The following is a 21,103-nucleotide window of genomic DNA, read 5'->3' on the forward strand; positions in this document are numbered from 1 at the left end:
ATTATGATTTTTTAAAAAAATCATTCAGCATGACTTGGTTAACATCACCTTTAATTTCATATTTTATTTGCTTTAGTTTTTTTAATAAGAACATTAATACCTAAAGAAGATTTCTGTGTAAGTTGAAAGCTTGCATCCAGATCTGTAGCACTAGCTGATCCAATAAAGTATATTACTTAGTTTGCTCTTTGTTTTTTCTTCTGTTGCTCCAACACTGCTACTAATGGCTGCAATCTTAAATGCACTGATTAGTACACATCAAATTTAATGGTACTTGCTTCTAATAGTTAGGATTGTGCTGTAAGACTCTTGGTGGATGCAGTTGACCATTTACCACACACTGGCAACTTGTCAGTAAAGTATGCAGGAAGGTTCTATTATATAGCATCTGGTCATAATGGACGGTGAGCTTTTAAAACTGGACTTAGCACGTGCACAGCTGAACACTGCTGACCTGCTAGTCATATGAAGTAATGCACCCTGCATTAAGTTTACGTGAGTCACCACATGCTAAGTGGTTTTCTGAATCTGTGCTTAGTTCAGAGGGAGAGAATAGCCTAATGATCACACACAAACATTTCCATTTCAAAAGCACATGAATTACTGACCAGCTAGGAATTGCAATAGCCAAGAACCTCTGTGCAACATCTCCTTTTTATTCAAACACATGTCAAGAGCCCAGCACCATAATTTCATTACAGGCCACATGAGGTGTACATGCAGAAAGTTCCAGTTCTCCATGTGTACATGCAGAAATGCCACCACTAGGATGTTCACCCAAAAGGATCTTAAGTAGTAAGTTCTGGAGATCATCTTCCCCAAACCCTGAAAGGCCACTGCCGGTCAGAGCAATGTAGACAGGCCTGCACTAGATGGAAAAGCTCTGTGACTTAGCTTCACATGTTGATATGAATTAACAGCCATTACTTCCCACGCATGGCTTTTAAAGGGCTGGGAAGTCAAAGCAGGAGTGAAAATGATAGGATAAATGCTCTTCCACAAGGGATTCACTGGTCTCTGTAAATGTATTGTATTTCATTTGGCACCATCCTGAAGTGTTCCACTGCTGTGGAATTAAAGAGTAACAACAACCACATGGTATTTTCTTACCTTGGAAAAGAGAATAGATAAACTCACGGAGGGTAAGGCCTGGATAACTAAATGGATATTCAAGCACAGTTGGTGGGGAACAAGTAGAGAGTTCCTGCTTCCACATCCTTCTTCAGGGTTCCTGGAAGTATTCTGCTGGACCCTGTGGGCAGAGTGCTTTTCTCACGTACTTCGGTACCTAATGTGTGTTTCCATCTCCATCATCTCTCCTTTGAGTTTTAAGAATCTTAATGTTTGATCATTCCCCAATGGGCACTCAAATTCCTTTCAGAATGCTTGCTGGTCTACAAACATAACCTGTCCTTTGTTTCAGGATTATCATCACGCTGCCAGAATTGGCCATGTAAGTTCCCTGCCTCATCCAAGATCTCATGGCCGGTATGTGGGTGAGAACCCAGTAGTCCACTTCTTCAGGAACATTGTAAGTTTCCATTTCACCTTGGTAATTCTTTCACCAAACAAAAATGCTTACTTTGCTTTTTAAAACATACACACCAACTAGCTAGTGTCCCGAAGACAATTTCTCTGCTAAAAGGAAGTGCAGACAAAATTATATCCAGTGTACCATGTAAGGGGATGGGCACTGGAAGTCACTCTCCTGATCCACAGCTATGTATGCATTTCTATGGGCTCACAGATTTCCTTCACCTGGAGCCTGTCAGTATTTTGTTGCCTGAGGCACAGAACAAGGTGGTGGCCCCCCTCCCAATTCTACCAACAGAAGTCAGTCAGATTGGCAACTGAATCAACACTGGCAACAGGACTGTAGCATCTGGTGGCACCACGCTAGCTTGAAGGTCACATGGCAAGCCATGTGACAGCTCTCCTCCTATGGCACTTTGCCACCACACCCAAGCATATGTCACTTGAGGTAACTGCCTCAGCCTGCCTAATGGTAGAGCCAGCCTTGCCTGCCATACTCTATAGACTCAAGGGAATGTGAGGCAGTAGCACCTTCTCCTGAACTGAAGATGAACAGCTGGTTCTTTTTGAAGGAGAGGGACCATTTATGAGAATTGGCTGTTCCTGCAGCAAATCACTATGTTGGAGCAAGTCACATGCCCAAACAAACTAACTGTGTGCAGATGCAGCTTATTACCAGCCCAAGGGCTATTGAAAGGCAAAAGACAGTCTTCCAAGGCAGAAGAGGGTTTTCCTCAGTTTTGAAACTGGAATTTTTCCATTCTAACATGGAAATCTTTGGAAAAATCCAATACTGTAATCCGGACTTGCTCCCTTCTTTCAAATAGAAACGAAAATGGATAGAAATATTCTGTGTCAGTGCCAATACCAATGAGACAAATGTTACTGACATGAATATTTATAGAAATTACTTCAGTCTTGAGTTGTGGCTCACTTCCTGTGGAGCCTTCAGAGCCATGGATCTGGGACACAACTCTTGCATAAACCACTGAGCTGTAACAAATATATGGATTTTTACCAGAGACTAATAAGCACTGAGGAGCAGGAAGTCCCTTGCTTCTCAGGTGGTATTTAATATATGGTGGTTTTGTTAAGAAGAGGTTTTCCCCACCTTTTCCCTTCATGTCTAGAACATTTTCATCTTTTAGAAATTTGCAAATCCCTCAGACTCACTCTTATAAGCCTAGCCCAGCAGCTACATAAGCAGAGGGCTTATCTGAAAGTTTTCTTTTAATAATAAGCTAATTCCCACCCTGCGCCTCTGAAAAACGGGGATAGAAATTCAAATCAGGGAAGAGGTTGTAGGAGCAAACCTACATTGCATATTTGATTTAGGCTTCACTCCTAATCCCACTTACCTGAGAGCAAGCCACATTGAATTCAATAGGACTTACTTCTGAGTAGGATGGCAGGGTCTGTCAGTTTTGGTTCTCTCTCATTTTTCAAATCTTAAATTCAGTTCTCTGTGTTTCTGTAGCAATCATCAAACTAAAATCATCATGAAACTTCACCAATATTTTACTGCCAATTTCTCCTAATAAACACAGTTTTTGTGTGCAGTTTTGACTAATGTACACATTTTTGCAAGAAATTTTCCCTAACTCAATGCATTATAAATGCATTTGTATATACACTTTCCCATAATATATGCATCTTTGTAAATATTGGTTGGTTGGAGAAGTACATTGCAAAGTTCTGGTAAGTGCAGACTTCATAGGATGGCTATGTTTGTTGTATTGTTTTGTAAAATGTTAATTTGATGGATTTGCCTTTAAATGCAAACTGAACAGTCTGTGTGCACAATAGTTAACAAGTGTACACAGAAACTTGTTCAATGTAACATGTGAACAAGCCTCTTCTTTTTAATAACCACATGTTGAGCATACAGGGAGCCCAACATGGGAGAGCCTCATCACATGTAGGGACCCCATGCCATCTCAACACCAACACAACCAACTCTCTCTATCCCATTGAGCACATACACAGGCTTACACATTGGTGACTCTATGCAGACAGCAATGCTCAACACGTGATTCCTTTTTTTTAAAAAAAGAGAGAGAGAGAGACCTTGCTTCAGAGCAGAGCTGAAGGTGTGGCACTACTCAAGATCACGCTACACACAAGTAACAAATGCATAAAGTGTATTGAAAGTGTCTCATGTGGCTTGTTACACTTCACATTACTTGAGAGATAGAAAAATGTAGGGCTGTTGCTTTCTGCAGTAGCTACACAGCTCCCAAAATATCTAGTTCCTTCCTAAGAATCTAATAAATCTGGGTGCAAAGCTGAGGTCCACCATGAATTCATTGGTTGGACCAGAGTGAGAATAACAGCAACTAGCTTTGCAATGTTGCTGGAATTAAGAATGAGGCTTGTAATTAAAGTGGCAGATCAAGAGTGTTGTCTAATGAAGGTCGTGCAACTGGTCCTCTTTTGCATTGCTCATTTACATTCTGAGGAATCTTAACAGGGTTTGTGGGTTTGAAGAACAAAAGTCAATTCTTATCAAACAGCACAGGAGTCTTTCTCAAATATCTTCACATAACGAGCAGCCAAGAAGCATTTTTAGCACAGCATCAGGCAGACAAGGTGCTAAGAGTAAACTCAACCCTTTTGCTAGCAAAAACAGCAAAACCTATGCACAAGAAGGCATCAGCAGGCTTGAGGAGTTGCACTATTTAAAAAATAATAATAATTCAGGAATTTAAAAAAATGAGGCAGGAACAGCCCAATGAAGAGTGAGCATGCTCAGAGGTCACAGAATGCTTGCTGACTATTGGTAGTGGGGCGGGGGGAGGAGAGAATGGAAAGCCCAGGAGGAGGGGCCCTGAAGTGGCATATCTGGAAGCAGACCTGAAAACTCAACTGTATAGCATTTTGTTGCAGATCCTACTTTTCCTCTTACTTTTGTGTTGTTTTTCAGGTGTCTCCCAGGTCAACTCCTCCCCTGTATGGAAAGGTACGTGTGAAAATGTGACATTGATTCACACTATGGGCCATCAGCTTGCGGCAAGCCAAAGACTAAGAGTCATGTCTCCTGACAGAGTATGACTTACTGTATTTTTCTGTGTATAAGACAATGCTTTTTGCTTTAAAAAATTGGCAAAAATTGGGTGTCGTCTTATACATGGATAGTGAATGCAGAGGGGAGACGTGCAATTAATAGCATCAGCAAGCAGGAGATTAGCAGTGGCTATTGGGTGGGTGATTGGTGGCTGCGGCATGTCTGCTGGCGATTGGCTGCGGCTGCGGCAATTGGGCAGACGACTGGTGGCTGCAGCAAGTGGGCGGGTGGGCTGTTGGTGGCGGCGAGCGGGCACACGATTGGCGGCTGCGATGAGGTGTGCAATCGGCAGTGGCGGGCAGGTGGGTGAGCGATTGGCGGAAGTGACCTCCCCCACCCCAAAAAGCTAAACAACTTAATTTGTGGTTAAAGAAAATTAGGGGTCGTTTTATACATGGGGGCATCTTATATAGGGGAAAATACGGTATATAGAATGATTTATCCCAGAATGCTGCTATGTAATGTAAACAGCACATAATGCATGTATGTTGCTGTCTTAAAGGAGCCATGCATCTGATTAGGAACACATTGGTTTGCCTTCCACTGAGTCAGACCATTGTGCACCTGCATTGGCTGTGCAGATGCACTGTCTTGCCTGCATTTCAGTCATGGTCTCTCCCACACCCACCTGGAGATGCTGGGATGGGCTAGGGACTATCTGCATGCTGAGCAGATGCTTTATCTCTGAGCTCTGACCCTTCCCTGTGATGGTCCTTCCATGCTGGTTCAGTGGACCCTCAGTCCCCCGTTGGGGCTTACTCTGGCCTCAGACAACAAGCATGAAGCAGCTTATAACACAGATATGGTTGTTTTTCTTCATTCAAGGCTGCAACAAGGATTGCAGGCCCCACTCTTCTCAAGGTCATCTTTGAGAGGCCACAGCTGTTCCAGTGCCACCTCCTCTTAGAATAGTCTCTCCATCAACACTCATACCCTTTAGTGGTTCTCCCATCTTCCTTTGTGACCCCAGGCTGGTGTTGTATCTCCAAAGCCACTTTCCTTTCTCCCAAGTATCTACCCTTCTCTTAAGGTTGACCTCACAGTACATCTAAGCTCACCCTAATCTGAACTGCAAGAAGACCTTGGTGCTTCTTCCCAACCCTTTACTTCCCCACTTGCCATTGCAGCTTATTGCCCAGCCTTAGAAGGAATGCTGAGCACATTTGAACACATGTGCCCCTTGCAAAAGGATCGCTGGAAATGTAGGACAAGGGATCTAACTAGGTTACGTTACACATACTGGGGACTAAGGCAAATCCTCCAGATTGTTCCCAGCGCCTGATAAGGCAATTTGAACGGGCAATTGTCAGTTATGCCTTATTTTAAGGGACATTGCTAAATCTGAAATGATCCGAACATCCTAATCAATCCCTCTTATTCCAGCACATTATGCCAGATGACTGGTGCATCTAGAGCAGCACTGTTAGATCTTGACTGGAAAGCTGATATCGAAGCAGCTCTCAGCCAAAGGCCTTTCCAAATGCTGGCACCAGAACTATCCAAGACTGAACCTGTAGGAGCATGGATGAATAGCATGTACTTTACAATGGAGGGTCACTTGAGTCTAATATGTTCCACACAGCCACTTGGGTTTTAAACTCCTTTAAACACTCGATTGCAAACTACAACCCAAGTATAGCTTGATCCTCATTCATTTTGATCCTTGTTAATAGACAAACCCTCCTTCACTGATTATACTTCTCTTGTATAGTGTCTTCAGTGTCTTTTTGCCCCATGGTGGTCACCATGTCACTGTTTCTGTTTCTTGTATGCGCAGGGGAGATCATCCTTTTCCAGATTTAGCTGGGTAGGTGATGAACATGCTTTCTTGTGCAGCCATTTTGCTTCGCCCCAAAAGTGCAAATAGCATCTGTTTTGTTTTTTTTCTGTTTTGCCTTCCTAGCTGCTGCAGACTCTTCACATTCATGTTTTTGACTGTGGCTTGTTTGCTTTGCTCCTCCTGGCTCCCAATCAGTTCCTTTATGCCCATGGTTTTGTTGCTTGCTTTTATCCAGAAGCCTTTCAAGCTTGCAATACAATTTAAATTATTTTTGCCTGAGCACGGAGCCAAACTGCACTGCATGGCAAACCTCTTCCCTTTAAGGCAATTTAAAGGTTCTACTGATCTCTGTGTGTCTGTGGAGTGCCAGCGGGGAGGTAAAAAGAAAAGATAGCTTGAAATAATGAATTGGACACAGCTCCATTTTTGTTTGGGATCATGAATATAGTCAAGAACAGATGCAGGGTATACATTTTGCATCCCGTTATTTGATGGGAGTTACAATATCATTTACTGACACTTGTAGAATCAAAGAGTTGGAAGGGACCCTAAGGGTCATCTAGCCCAACCCCCTGCAATGCAGGAATCTCAGCTAAAGCATCCATGACAGATGGCCATCCGACTTCTGTTTTAAAATCTCCTAGGAAGGAGGGTCCACTACCTATTGTGGGAGTCTGTTCCAGTTCCCCAGCAGTTATATTTTCAAAAAGAAGACGATGAGGAAGACATGATAATGTTCGTTCTTCATTGTAGGCAAAATTATATTCATTACCACTATGCAGAACACCACTAGAATAAATTAACTATTAGACTGAGGAGTGGGAAAGGTGCCATTTTCATTCCCATCCTGGAGAGGGTTATCTGAACAGGAGAGGGAAGGGGGCACTGTGTGTGTGTGTGTGTGTGTGTGTGTGTGTGTGTGAGAGAGAGAGAGAGAGAGAGAGAGAGAGAGAGAGAGAGAGAGAGATATTATGTGTCATTAAATGCTTTGTATGTTAAGAGTGTGTAGTGTTTGTGTGTTAAGTTAAACCTCCAAGAGTTTTCCAACAAAGGTTATGCCGTCAAATACCAAAGAGCTTATTCTACTAAAAAGTCTGTTGTCCTGAAAAGCTAATGTTCTTTAGCAAGAAGACCTCTTCATATAGTTCTCTCCCCCACCCATCTGTTGTAAACTCATTTTGTTCCTTTAGACACCTGAGTTCAGAACAAAAAGTTTTTATTAGAATTAATTAGAAGCCACAATTATCAAACGCTACTAGAACTAGTTACATTTTTGCTTTAAAATTACAAAATTATGTTATGCCAGGTTGCTTAGAAATGTTTCCATCATCCACTGGACATTTTGCTAGGCCAAAAAAGGTCATTACCAGCTGCTGTAAAGTTTTAGTGAAATGTTTGAATGGCCTAAGCTCTTACTAGGAGGCAGCAGGAAAGGTCTGGCAACCTCAGGAAGTGGCCAAGCGTGTGGAGGCACTGTGCTAGTATTTTATCCTTTAAACTGGTTGCTGTGTACAAGACTGATTAGAACAGTTTACCATTTTCAAAAAAGACATGGCAGACTTGACTTGCACTGCAGTGTGTTTGCCGAGTTGTTTGCCCGACTTTGGATGTTGCATACCAATCCTGGCAGGGGAAAGCTTTTAAATTAAAGTACTGCTTTGCGGTTGCTGAGCAGAATGCTAGTTGAAAATTCCTCCTTGAACGACCAGTTTTCATCAGACATGTGTGCAATTACTTTAACAAGCTTTCCTCATTTTTAACAATGCTTTTCCAAAAAAATGGACATCAGTAATGTGTAAGTACTTCCTTCACAATATACCTTCACCCTACCCCCACCCCATTAATATTCAGAGGGGGCGACTTTTTAAAGGGGCTAAATGTATGAAAGACAAAACACATTTATTTTCATAGTACCTTCTTCCACATTTACTTGATGGCAGCTGTTATCACTTGACAGCCTGGTTGTGTTAAGCAGTTTACATCAGTTACCACATTATTAGTCATTAGGGATTATTATCACCTCAGGCAATTCCCAAACAATGTGGCCAAAGACTGCAGTAAGATTCATTTAAATGCTAGCCAACATGTAAAAGATATTGGATTTGCCTTTAGCTTCCCGTATATACATTTTACTCCCTTCTAAATATCTATTTCATTGCCAGCAATTGAGGTATTTTCTTTTATCACCGGTTATTTCGGGGAGAGCCCTATCCTACCTGTCTCTTATCCTTTCATGAGCTTAGCTAATGTAATAGCCTTCTGCTCGCAGTCTTCCTAAGCTATTGTAATATATGTCAATGACAAAACAAAGTACTGTATTTGCAATTTTCTTTTCTTTGCAGGGTGGTGAAACTCACAGGCCTGGATATGGAAGTGGAAGATTCTATGAGCATAAGTATGCTCACAAGGGACACAAGGGATACCACTATGATGGCCAGGGCACACTGTCTAGACTCTTTAGACTGGTAAAGTAAAATATAATATATATACATATTTTTAAAATAGTAGGTGCAAAAATGTGAGAGGAAGGGAAAAACTAGGAACAGCTGATTATTGCATTCATTGGATATATAGTTTTACCATAGATTTATCATAGCAACTGTCCTGGAAATCAGGAACACTGCTTGTGAAAAAGAAGAATGGTAGGTTTGGAAGACCATCCAGTGTGGACTTCTGATAATAAATTCCAGCATTCTCTTTGCTTGAGGCAAAGCTCTCAGCTGTAACTTATACACTTCCGTTATAACCCAGATGATGAGGCCTCCGAAGCCTAGAGCCAAGTGAGCAATAGAAACACCTGGTTAAGCTTTATGCTTCACCTGAGGAGGCATACGGAAGGGTGCCACATTATATCTGCTTTTCTTCTGCAAGAAATAGGGCATTGAGCATGTCTGCACCTAGGTTGTGCAACGCCTTGCTTGTAAATATTAAGTAACCACCATCAGTACTTTGTTTCAAATGCTTCCATAAGAAGTCTCTCCTGTTACAGTTTACAGAGTAGTTTACCAATCAATACTTCTTCCCAGGGAATTCTCTGGGGGGGGGGGATAGTGGTCTCCTGACAACTCTCAACACCCTTGATAAACTACAGTTCCCAGGATTCTTTGGGAGAAGCCATGACAGTTTAAAGCTATAGTGCAGATGGGGCCTAAATTAGCTGAAATCAATGGGCCTTAAATTACATTATGGCTAACTCGTTCCATTGGTTTCACTGGAAACCAATTCAGCCACGTTCCCCTAACTTATAATAGATCCCACCCAATGGAACTGCTAGTCATATAAATTTGATTGGCATCAAGAGTCATAAAGATGAAGCACTCTGGCTTAACTGGATAAACTTCAGAGTTATTCAGATGAAAGAGAAAGTATACGATTCAATATGTGCGAGGTTAACTGCTCCGTTATGCTAACAGTTTGCATCAAAATAGGCCCACAGAACTATTTGTGGAAGAGTGTTACCTCTAGTCTAGACTTTCCTAGTTGTGTACTGCTAGGCTTGGTACCTCCATAACTGGTACAACTGGAGAGAGTAGTAGTCCCTGACACTGTAGTCTGGTGTATCTTCATCCAGTTTATCTAGTGTGATGCTTCAAGCTACACTGTTGCACTGCAAAAGCTTTTCAAGGTTCATTAGCACACAAGACAGCTGGATTTTCACCTGAAACATTTTCCTTATCAAGACAGAACAGGCTGCTTACCTGTAAATGTAGTTCTCTGGCGGAGGCTCTGTGTGGCAACAGAGACCCTGTGGAGAATTTATATTGCATGATAATGAAGCAAATAGACAAAAAGAGGAAGGAAGAACATAATGTTTTATACCTCTGAATGTAAACAGAAATTATTCTAAGGTTACAAGAAATAAGGGGGAAATGTGTTTGTTGCAAGGTAAAGGTAAAGGTACCCTTGCCCGTACGGGCCAGTCGTGTCCTACTCTAGGGTTGTGCGCTCATCTCACTTAAGAGGCCGGGAGCCAGCACTGTCCGGAGACACTTCTGGGTCATGTGGCCAGCGTGATGAAGCTACTCTGGTGAGCCGGCACCAGTGCAGCACACGGAAACGCCGTTTACCTTCCCGCTTATAAAGCAGTACCTATTTATCTACTTGCACTTAGGGGTGCTTCCGAACTGCTAGGTGGGCAGGAGCTGGGACCGAAAGACAGGAGCTCACCCTGCTGCGGGGATTTGAACCGCCGACCGTACGATCGGCAAGTCCTAGGCACTGAGGTTTTACCCACAGCTCCACCTGCGTTTGTTGCAAAGAAGGTCATTTAATATGCATTGAGTTAAAGTGAACCAGCAGTTATAGTAAAAAGTTAATGGCTTTTTTCCCCAATTGACCAACACATCTTGCTATTTTGTGTGTTGGTAGAACTGCCCATCCCTATTCCTATTTATTACCATCCACTGTCTTATGTCCTTTTCTCTGTTTCCAGAATTAGCTATTATTGGTGAAATTTTCTTTTCATGCAGCTTCTGTGTTATTTGCAGATATATACAATATTTATAAATGCCAAGTTTTAATTTGTAAGCCATTGGACTTGACAATAAAGTTTATAAGCCATTAGAGTTGACCATTAGATTAGACCTTCATTCTCTCCTAGTAGATGTTGTGATTTCACCCCATGTTTCCATAAGCAGGAATTGCCCCTCATTTTAACCATCTGCAAAAATGGAAGTTTGTTATCCAATATGTAATAATTTGCTATAAAATGGTCCTCATTATTTATATGTTATCCAATATTTCTTTAAAGTGTGGCTCCTTAAAACAGATCTAATTAAAGACAGGTTTCTGTGGGAAGTAATGGATTTAAAATGTCTGCAATAAAACAGAAATAAGTGCTTAATAGGGCATAATTAATTGTCAATTAAATATAATTACAATGCTCCAACTATTTTGATTGATGAAACTAAGCAATGATGTGGCTCAGTAGCAGTTGCAATTACAAACGATCAGGGAAATATTGCTGGCTTTATCATCAAAAAGTAATAATAGAACCACCATTAGAAAGCACTAAAAACCATCTAGCAAAATCCTACGAGGAATGACAAACATGTGTTGGGAAAACGGTGAGAGGAGGTCTAACAGTAGACCTGGGGTACTCTGAAGAAAGCATCATTATTACTAGAGATTCTGAAGTCCAACAACCTGGTGCCTGGAGAATCCTAAAGAGGTTCGTGGAGGTTATAGCTATCTCACTATAAATCCCTGGTCTTCTGCCTTGTGTTTGCTGATTTAGTAGAACCTTCAGAAAAATGAACATGGGGTTCTTTGGATCTGCTAACCTTAAATATCTCAGATCAAAACAAAATGAATGGCATAGTCAAATTTGCTTTGCAGGCTTCCTTGGCCATGTAGTTGTGCAGCTCATTGGTGCTGCCCAAGTGCCTGGTATGGGTAGAGGAGCTTTTTTTCCCCCGGCACGAAAATGATGACAAGGATGGAGCCATGTGGTTCTCTTTGGGGAGAGCATGCCATAAGCTGGAAGGGCAGAGCTCAATGAGACTGCCAATGTAGCTTTGTTTAGTTTCAGTGGCCTTGGTTTCTCTGACCTATCCAGCAACACTGATAGCACCCAATTCTTTAGAAATAATTAATATTTAGTGACTAGAGCCCATTGATCGAGGAATTTGTTACAGAAGATAGTATCAAGTTTTGTTACCTGAAATTTAATTAGAATGAACTCATCATACTGTACTTTGAAATTTGATTGTAAAAATAGAATTCCCCGAAGGCAAACTATATTTGAAACCTTGAACAAAATCAAATAAGCATATGTACCCTCCATTTCAGCAGCTATGCGTGAGAGATTTCCCCGTGGTTGGTGGAACCAATCTGTACTAATTTGTACCAGAGTCTGGATGGAATTGCGTTTAGCACTCTTATACTTTAGATCTGAGCAGTAGATTCATTTTAATCCAATTCTTTGTTGTTGTTTTTCTTTCCAAAGGGAGGATCTGGTTCCCGACCTGGCTCCCGGTCTGGCTCTCCCATTGCTAGGCGCTGAAGCTCTCAGATCTTACCAAAGGGCTACACTCTCTGCTTTATAACATAGATGCCTTGAAGGTTTAATAACAAACTGCAGAATTCCCTAGATAGAAACACAATCTATTTGTTAATGTCACTGAGTTGTGCATGCAGTAGAAGTACACAAAAATTTATTGGCAAATGCTGACCAAGAACAAATGCAAAACAAAGCAAACTCCCAAATTTTCAAAGTAGCTTTTACTTGCTGTCAACAGCATTACTTTAGGGAAAGTAACAGTCCCCCCATATTATTCATTCATCTTCAAGGTGTTTCCAAAGAATATAGGGCTTTAATTTTTTAAGCACATACAACATTAAGTCCCTTTCAGATTTCTTTTTCACTAAACTTTAAGTAACAACATACTACACAATTGTCTACCTTAACCTTGCCATTAACAGACTTTTGAGATCTCTGCTGTAAACAAAGAAAATAATAATAATAAAAATGTGCAGAAGTTGTAAGGACTGTTTATCCAATTTTTTTTAATTATTTGGTTTTGATTTATTATGATTTCATTTTTTCAGTACCCCTTTCTCTCACAGTTTGTATTTGATTTTTTCTAACTGGATTAGGCAGTCACAGAAAGGTATCTTCTACTGGGAGTTCAAGGTATGTTGCAATGTGGGAGAAGGCAGTTGTTACTGTTTCAATGAGATTGAGCTATGGCCATAAGGAATGATGCACCTTCTAGTGCATGACCAATTGCTCATCACACCCAACATATTAGAAATTAAGAGTGGCTGGGAGAGAGAAAAGAGGATCTCAAACTTGAATTAGACTAGTTACAACAGAAAATGAGGGGTCATTCCAACAAAGGAAAACATAGAGTTGGACATATGAATGTCCCTGCAGCTCTACACAGGCACTTGCTGCAACTAAGTCCGTTTGCAGCTACAATAAAAAAGAGTCTAATTTCTAAATAACAGAAAGCCCTTTGGTGAGGAAGTTTCAGATAGTATCTGCACATCTAAAGTTAGCGTTCCTAGCTGTCGTGTTAGTGCAGCAGAGTTAAACATGCAGTGCACCAGAGCAAACTACACTGTTAGATTGTAGGTATTAAAACTAATGAGCTAGAAATAGGTGCTAATTGTTGACACATATACTAAGGAATAAACATGTGGAAATGGGTCTACCCATCTACGTGAAGAAAAATGCTCTTCTGAATTGCACTGTTTTATAATATTCAACTTATTCTGTCTCTAAATGACCTTCCTGTACTCATGCAATGTTTTATTTGAGCTTATATGTTGTAGACACTATATTAAAGACTAAGTTGGCACGTGCCTTTAGCTAATGAACATGAGGAGTTACCGACGTTAATGCCAACTGACATATAGTGGATGTTGTTGTTGTTCTTGTTGTTAGCGATAGATCACTCTAATCTACCATAGGTTTCAAGCAACATTCTTAATATGCAGCAATGAAAGATGAGAGGGTAGAAACACAGAAACAAACGAAACAGAATACCAAAATTGTTAAGCACACGCAAACACATTACATCTTCTTTCAAAATGTTGTTGGCTATGTGTATTTTTCTATGTGTAGCCTCATCCAGTTGTGTATTCCACAACATAATAGTGAGTTTCACTTAAGTGTATTGTTCTTAAATGTGTATGAATACAACTCCTGGAAAAAAACAACCACCAATATTGAAATAAAATACTCAACTTTTAATGAAATTTGGAGGATTTAATTTTTTTAAACGTTTAGGACTTTAAGGTCAATCACACAAGCCAATAAACTAGACAGACAAACTGCTTCAAAGCTACACACAAGCATACACTATGTCTGATTGTGATGCTTAATCTTTTAGAACATTCTGCCAAGTGTTTAAAGGGAAATGAAAGATCCACATTTCACCAAATGATTTTCTTCCTGTCTTTGCTTCCTGTGGATTTATTTATTTTTTATCTATATTTTTTCATCTATTCAAAAGAAAATTTTCAATCCTGTGCACAGTTCTTTCAAAGTAAAGATATTTTAAATGCAAAGCATGTAGAGTCAAGTAATATGTTTAGGACTGGATTGTACATTCCGTACACTCCGTTAAGTCGAAGCCATCAAATGAAACATAGTGAACGTTTGTCAGTATATGTCAGTATAAGCCACTTGTACCATCATTTCCTTCCAGAGTCTGGGGCGTTAAACAAAGTGCTCAAACTCGGGCAAAAAGAAAAAAAGTCCTGCCTCCCTCTGAAAAGTCCAGGACTACAATTCAAAAAAATGTCAAGAGGAAAGCACTAATCAGTTCTTGCCTTCTATTCACAACGGACCTCCTATAGCTCCTGAAGCCCACTTGGCCTGCAAAATGGCCTACTTAAGTGATAAAACCAGTGTGAATTACCGGTATAACACTGCAGACTGCAGGTGGATGCTTACATAACTGAATGCTATTCCACACAAAAAAACACAATTCACATGGGGAAAAAGAAGTTAGGGAGAATTTCTCTTTTCTTGCCTTCTCCCTGACATGCTCATTTTTCATGTGGAAAGGACTTTGTTGTTTTTGTATACACTATTCAGTTAAACGAGCCCCACAGCTACCAAGAGACTTTTTTCTTTATTTATATCCCACCCTTTCCTCCAAGGAGTTCCAGGTGGTTACAAGGTTCTCCCCAACCTATTTTTCATCACAACCATCCACTGAGGTAGAATAGGCTGAGTGACTGAGTGACTGGCTCAAGGTCACCCAGTGAACACTTCACGACTGAGAGGGGATTTGAACACTGGTCTCCAGCATTCCTACCAATATGCCACACAACACTCATAAAATGTGTGCCTGAGTGAAAACTAGATGGCCAACTCATTGGTTTTCACTTGCTTACTTGGCCTCTGATTGGTTTAATCTGATTTTTCTCTTCACAGGTTAATTGTGCACACTCTCAGTCATCTCAACACTTCCTGCTTCCCACAAACTTTCTGTCACACATTCACTCAATGAAATCGAGCACAGGGCTGGGGCATGAACCTAGGCCCCTTAACCATACTTAGAGAGTATACCTGTGCAGAAACTAATACAATGTGAGATGCTTAATGCCTCTCAGAATGCCCTGACATTGGGCAACAACTTTGAACCCTATCAAGCTGGAATCCATATGGCGCCAATTGGTATAGGTGCTGTAATCTAAGGAACTTGACAAATATACTTCCCATATTATTCTTCATGTCTGCTCACAGTAGTACATTATACTATTTGTGGACACTGTTTTTCTTAAAGGGCATTGAGTTCTACAAGCACACATCTTTCCCACGGACTATAAGTGTCATCCTTCTCATGGTGTGAATTCAATTAAAAGGCATTCAAGTGTGGAAACATGATAACAGTGCACAAAGAAATCAAGATAACATCCTTTCTTTCACTGAAATGGTATAAAATGAGATAAATAGTGGCTAAGATCTTTGGGAGAGAAATTGGGCATGTTGGAGAGAGTGTATAGCCACCAAGAGCAGACCTTTAATGGGTGTAAAAGATATCAACCAGACATCACTATGTGGTACTGCTGCTCTGGAAGTTGGCAGAGTTAACTCCAGAGATGAATAAGGATTTACTGTGAAATGTGTCGAATTCTGCAGCAAAAGCATAGAACAGACCTGTGGGACCAGGGCCAAGGCCCATCTAGTCCACCATCTTGTTCTCACAGATTGATTCTTCTTCAAAATTAACCAAAAAACCACCTCTTTTTTTTTTGGGGGGGGGTTCCAATATGATTTAAAGTCCCAGAAGCCTGGAAAGTAACTAAAATAAAACTTACAGAGTTCACTTGAGCATTAAATTTGTTTCTGAGGTGTTCAAAACTACAAGAAGTGTAAATCTATGCTGTACACTGAAGAATGCTTAGGAAATAGCCTCACTATTTTATTCTGAGGTGGAAGAAAAGCATTGGCGGCCCAAACTCAAAGAATTAAACACCAATAAAGCAAAATAATGTATTAAAACAAAACTTGAAACAAAACCAGGATCTGGCATTGTCCTGAACTCAGGTCCCAGTCTGTGTCACTGAGCATCATACACCAGTCCTTTTAACCCCACTGAAAATTATCTATGAGTACTATAATCTATGAGTACTATAAAAATTCTACATTCATGAAATAAGTTACTCCTACAAGGGTGGCTGGCTAGCTAACATCATCGTCATCATCATCATCATCAATAATAAAAGAATTAACATATTTTTATTTTTAAAAAATTTAAAAAATTGAAACACGGTGGCAAATTATAAAAGTTCAATTCTTAAATGCCAATGCGATCATGTACCCAATGCCTGGCAAAATATAGGCATTCTTCATTTATGCCATAATGTTATGTACATGGGGAACAACCAGATTTCTCTAAGGAGGGAGGTTCCACATATGGGGGGGCTGCCACCAAGAAGGCCCAGTCCTGTGCCTCAGCCCCACATGCCACGTCCTTCGACTGCACCAAAAAAGCTTTCTAGTTGTCAAGAAACCTTCCCAAATGGTGCAAGATGTGGCACAGGATATTGCAAATTGAGCCTGCCCTTTGTATGAGTGGAAGGTACTTCCTCTCATGCAAGAAGCCTTTTATATCCAAGGTATCACTGTCCAAATCCAGATCAGAAAAGGGAAAAGATTTCGTGACCTTCCATTTTTTTTGAAGAGAATTACCAGGAAGCAGTTTTAAAACTTTAAAAAGCAGAAGAGGCCACTAGGACATCTCTCTTATTTCTGCCTTGACATTTTTAGAGCTTTGTGGGGGCGGAGGTGAAATATTAAAGTACTTATGGTATAAGACTGACAGAAAAACGCCACAAACAAACCTCCACAGAGGCTTTAAAAGCTGTTTACTGGGGCAGGGGCATACAAAGAATCTTCAGGGTGGAATATAAAGTTTCTTTACTGACTTAACAGGAGTTTTCCCAGCAGTCTGCATTTTCAGAGAAGAGCTTTAGCAGATGAAGTACCCTTAGAAGTTTAGGAGCAGATGCTATCCTCTCAAGAGGAAACATGCAGAGGTTACTCAGAGATGAAGGAGAAGAGGGTTAGCTGAAAAACACGCACACTCATAGCTGTAAAACGTTCTTTACTATTTATTGAGCTCAACAGTATGTGAAGAAGCAATTTCAACTGCTCTCTTGGTAGTAACAAAGTTTGGGGCTCAAGTGTGCTTCAAATCATATAGCTGAGGAAGGAGCGCTGTCGTTTTTCAGCATACTACCCTTATAAAGATTGACAATCCTAGTCATCATAAAACCCAGAGGATTTCTCTTAATCAGGATGGAGTTTGGCATGGAGATCTTCCTGGAAAGAGGCATAATCTGAAAGCTCCCAAATGAATAAGTTAAATAGCATCAATGTGGATGTCCCTGTAGTTGTGAACATTCGTTCTGCTCACCCAAAACTTGCCTTCTGAAAAATGCAAGATTATTGCAGATTTCTTTCTTTCTTTCTTTCTTTCTTTCTTTCTTTCTTTCTTTCTTTCTTTCTTTCTTTCTTTCCCCATTTTAATGAACCATTCAACAAATAGCAAGCTATTCCCCACACGACTGGAAGCTTACTAACGGGAGCATATTTCCTAAAACAAAAATGGTAGATGAAACAGGCTGAAAGCAGTAGAAGCCAGAAAATGGGAACAGCTCTTTCCACCATTCTCTGAGAATCTGACTCTCTCCCCTGTTGTGTGTGCACCTTTTCGAACTTGTCTCTTGTTACATACTGCTGTTGTAAGTATGTGTGCTTTTTTATTGGAACATTTTCATGGCTTGCAAAGGCACACTCTGTTTTCAGTTCATAAAGTCCTTTCTACAGGCCAGTTTTGAAACGGTTTTTATAATCCTAACATTTCAAACTGAAATGCTCCTTTAGAATGAAGTGTTTGTAGCAGTCCGTACTCAATGCCTATTGCTTAATTTCTCAGAGTCTCCTCAAATCAGTTTCCCTTGCACTACCACAAGCTCCAACAGACACCATTGAGCCTGTACCATCCCAAGGACTTTGTGCACATTTAACAGGCAACTCTGCAAAACAGGTGCATAATAACTTGGCTGTGAGCCCATGGGCCCTGATTGACTTCAGCTACAAAGATAGTTGTTTTCAACAGCCCACTGAAGAGGGACCTAAACTGATGAATTAATGTAGAGAAGCAAGTTGCTTTTGAGATGTCACTTCTGGCCTCATTTTCATTTAGCAGAAACTCAGATCAGCAAATATGGTACAGCACTGAGGCAGAACACCAGGAATTATGAGTTTGAGCACAGACTCATATGCTCGTGAACAAAATTGCGTTTGGTGCGACTGATTAAGAAAACTTAATTACTAAGGGAATCTGAACTGAGATTACAAAATGCAATTGCCATTTGAAGCACTTCTACGGTTGCACAAATTGAGCTCATGGCTGGGTTACCGGATGCAGGCCCCAACACAGCAGAGGCTCTTCAGCAGCCTCAGCTTTTATATATTCTGTAAGCTGCCCAGAGTGGTTAGGGAAACCCAGCCAGATGGGCAGAATATAAATAATAAAATTATTATTTTTATTAGCAGCTAGGGTTGCTTTCTCTGCTGCATAGCACCAAAATGGGACAATTGTGTCTCCATCCCACCCCGTTTCTAAACTTTAGGCCTTTATACAAATGAAGGGGATGAATGGTATTTGTTTTTCCTGGTTTTCAGCAAGATTGTTGCTTCAAGATGGCAGTACGGATACTTCACAATCCTCTGCAACGGTTTCACCTGTTAAGCCTTCTGAATTTAGAGAGGAGGAACAGAACACAGATATTCCCAGGGCCTTAGGAATCTTGCACTCTTCAGCTAAGAGTATTCAAAGTTTGCTGAAATGGTGAGAGAAGAAAGCTTCTCTGATCTGGGCAAGGCAGGAAAGGAACTAGGGTGGAGCCTGCACTACTGGCCAGTCTTCAAATCTAGGTCACAGGAGCCTACCTTTCCTCGGTAGGAGGTGGACAAAACCCATGTCTGGATCCCTCCCTCCTACTGAGCTGAGAAAGTGTTGTTGTTGTTTAGTTGTTTAGTCGTGTCCGACTCTTCGTGACCCCATGGACCAGAGCACGCCAGGCACTCCTGTCTTACACTGCCTCCCGCAGTTTGGTCAAACTCATGCTGGTAACTTCGAGAAAGTAGTGAACTGTAAATTCTGGTAACATAGCTTACTTGGATCCATTTCAAATCAAGTTTCTAGTTTGGCATAGAACTAAAATGGCTTTGGTCATCTTGGTAAAGTATTTATCCTAGAGAAATGATGGGAGATTACTATTCCATTCCATAGCCTTTGGGGTGTCTCAGGATGCCATCTTGTGTCACATGCTATTTAGCATTTATGTAAAAACCATTGCGACAAGTTCCTTTTGGACTAAAGTGTCATCGGCATGTCATTCTTTTTCACATTTTTAATTCCAGCTCCAAACAGGTGTTTGGGACCACTTTGGGGTTAGATGAGGCAAACAAATTGAAACCTAATCTAGATAATCTACTGTGGGTAGCAAACTCCGCAAATCTGGTTGTCAGTGTAAGTGGTTGTGGATGGGGTTGCACTCTCCATGAAATATCAAATTTACAGCCTGGGAGTTCTCCTAGACACAGCACTGTCGATGGAAGCACACATGATATCAGTGGCTACAAGTGCCTTGAAATGGGATAGCTTGATTCACCAGCAGTGACCCTTTCTAAAGAGAAGCAATCTTACCAGTGTTGTACATGCCCCAATTACAGCTTGGTTACACCCACCAGGGGCTATTGCCCCTGCTCATCTACACCCTACTCATAAAAACAAAAGCCCTTCTAGCCCAGCATTCTGCCCCTCTCTTTATACCTCACTCAAAGCCCCAACCCCCACTAGTCCTTCAAGGATCCACCCATATCCCAACTCCTTCATTGACCCCCCATACCCTCACAGCTCCTCTCTGTTCTTCCATCCTTGCTTTATTTAAACCTCTGTTGTTTAAAACAGGCTTCCTCAACCTCGGCCCTGCAGATTTTTTTGGCCTACAACTCCCATGATGCTTAGCTAGCAGGACCAGTGGTCAGGGATGATAGGAACTGTAGTCTCAGAACATCTGGAGGGCCAAGGTTGAAGAAGCCTGGTTTAAAACGTGCCATCTTTTGCTCCCCTACCCAATGGCCTAACTTTATGCAAACCTGGGATTGTGATGAGGCCGCAAAATCGTCCAGTGGTGGCTACACTCTGATATCATGGCTGTGTGATGACCTCACCTTTTTATGTAATGTAGGAAGATATAGATACATGATTTGAAAATATTCTGAACGACAGAAGTAACACTACTGATGTTAACACACAGGTTCCACTGTGAAAGAAATGATTTAACAGAAGTTGGGGGAACACTAAGGACATATCTCTGGTACAGTGGTACCTTGCTAGTCAAATGGCTTGGCTCCCAAACAAATCGACTCCCAAACGCCACAAACCCGGAAGTGAGTGATCCGGTTTGCAAATGTTTTTCGGAAACCAAACGTCCAACGCGGCTTGGTTTTCAAATGTTTTCGGGAGTCGAATGGACTCCTGGAATGGATTAAGTTTGACTACCAAGGTACTACTGTACTGCAACTAAGGATGGTGTGGCGATACTGGTTCATCTGAGCTATGAGAAGCCTACAGAATCAAGACCAAGTGCTCTCTTGTTCAGCCACATTAGTTAAGATTTCCTCCCCACCAAATTGATAGGAACACCCATTCAAAGCTTCTGAAAAAGAACATATTAGACACAAAACCAAG

At 41.1% G+C, this 21,103-nt stretch overlaps 1 protein-coding gene across 2 annotated transcripts in view; it reads left to right on the forward strand.

The window, feature by feature from the left end:
• Nucleotides 1-14,081, forward strand: part of MBP (myelin basic protein) — a 78,651-nt gene extending 64,570 nt beyond the window's left edge. The window contains exons 4-8 of one of the 2 annotated variants that reach the window (XM_082235039.1): nt 1,424-1,531; nt 4,457-4,492; nt 6,375-6,404; nt 8,720-8,842; nt 12,325-14,081. In XM_082235039.1, coding sequence (XP_082091165.1) covers nt 1,424-1,531; nt 4,457-4,492; nt 6,375-6,404; nt 8,720-8,842; nt 12,325-12,381 — 354 coding nt within the window. In that variant the 3' untranslated portion in view covers nt 12,382-14,081. The remainder of the gene's footprint in view (nt 1-1,423; nt 1,532-4,456; nt 4,493-6,374; nt 6,405-8,719; nt 8,843-12,324) is intronic. The other variant, XM_082235040.1, reaches the window with a different exon arrangement.
• The last annotated feature ends 7,022 nt before the right edge of the window (nt 14,082-21,103 follow it).

Source organism: Podarcis vaucheri (genome assembly GCF_965113315.1).
Source record: "Podarcis vaucheri genome assembly, chromosome: 8".
NCBI classification, from domain to species: domain Eukaryota; kingdom Metazoa; phylum Chordata; class Lepidosauria; order Squamata; family Lacertidae; genus Podarcis; species Podarcis vaucheri.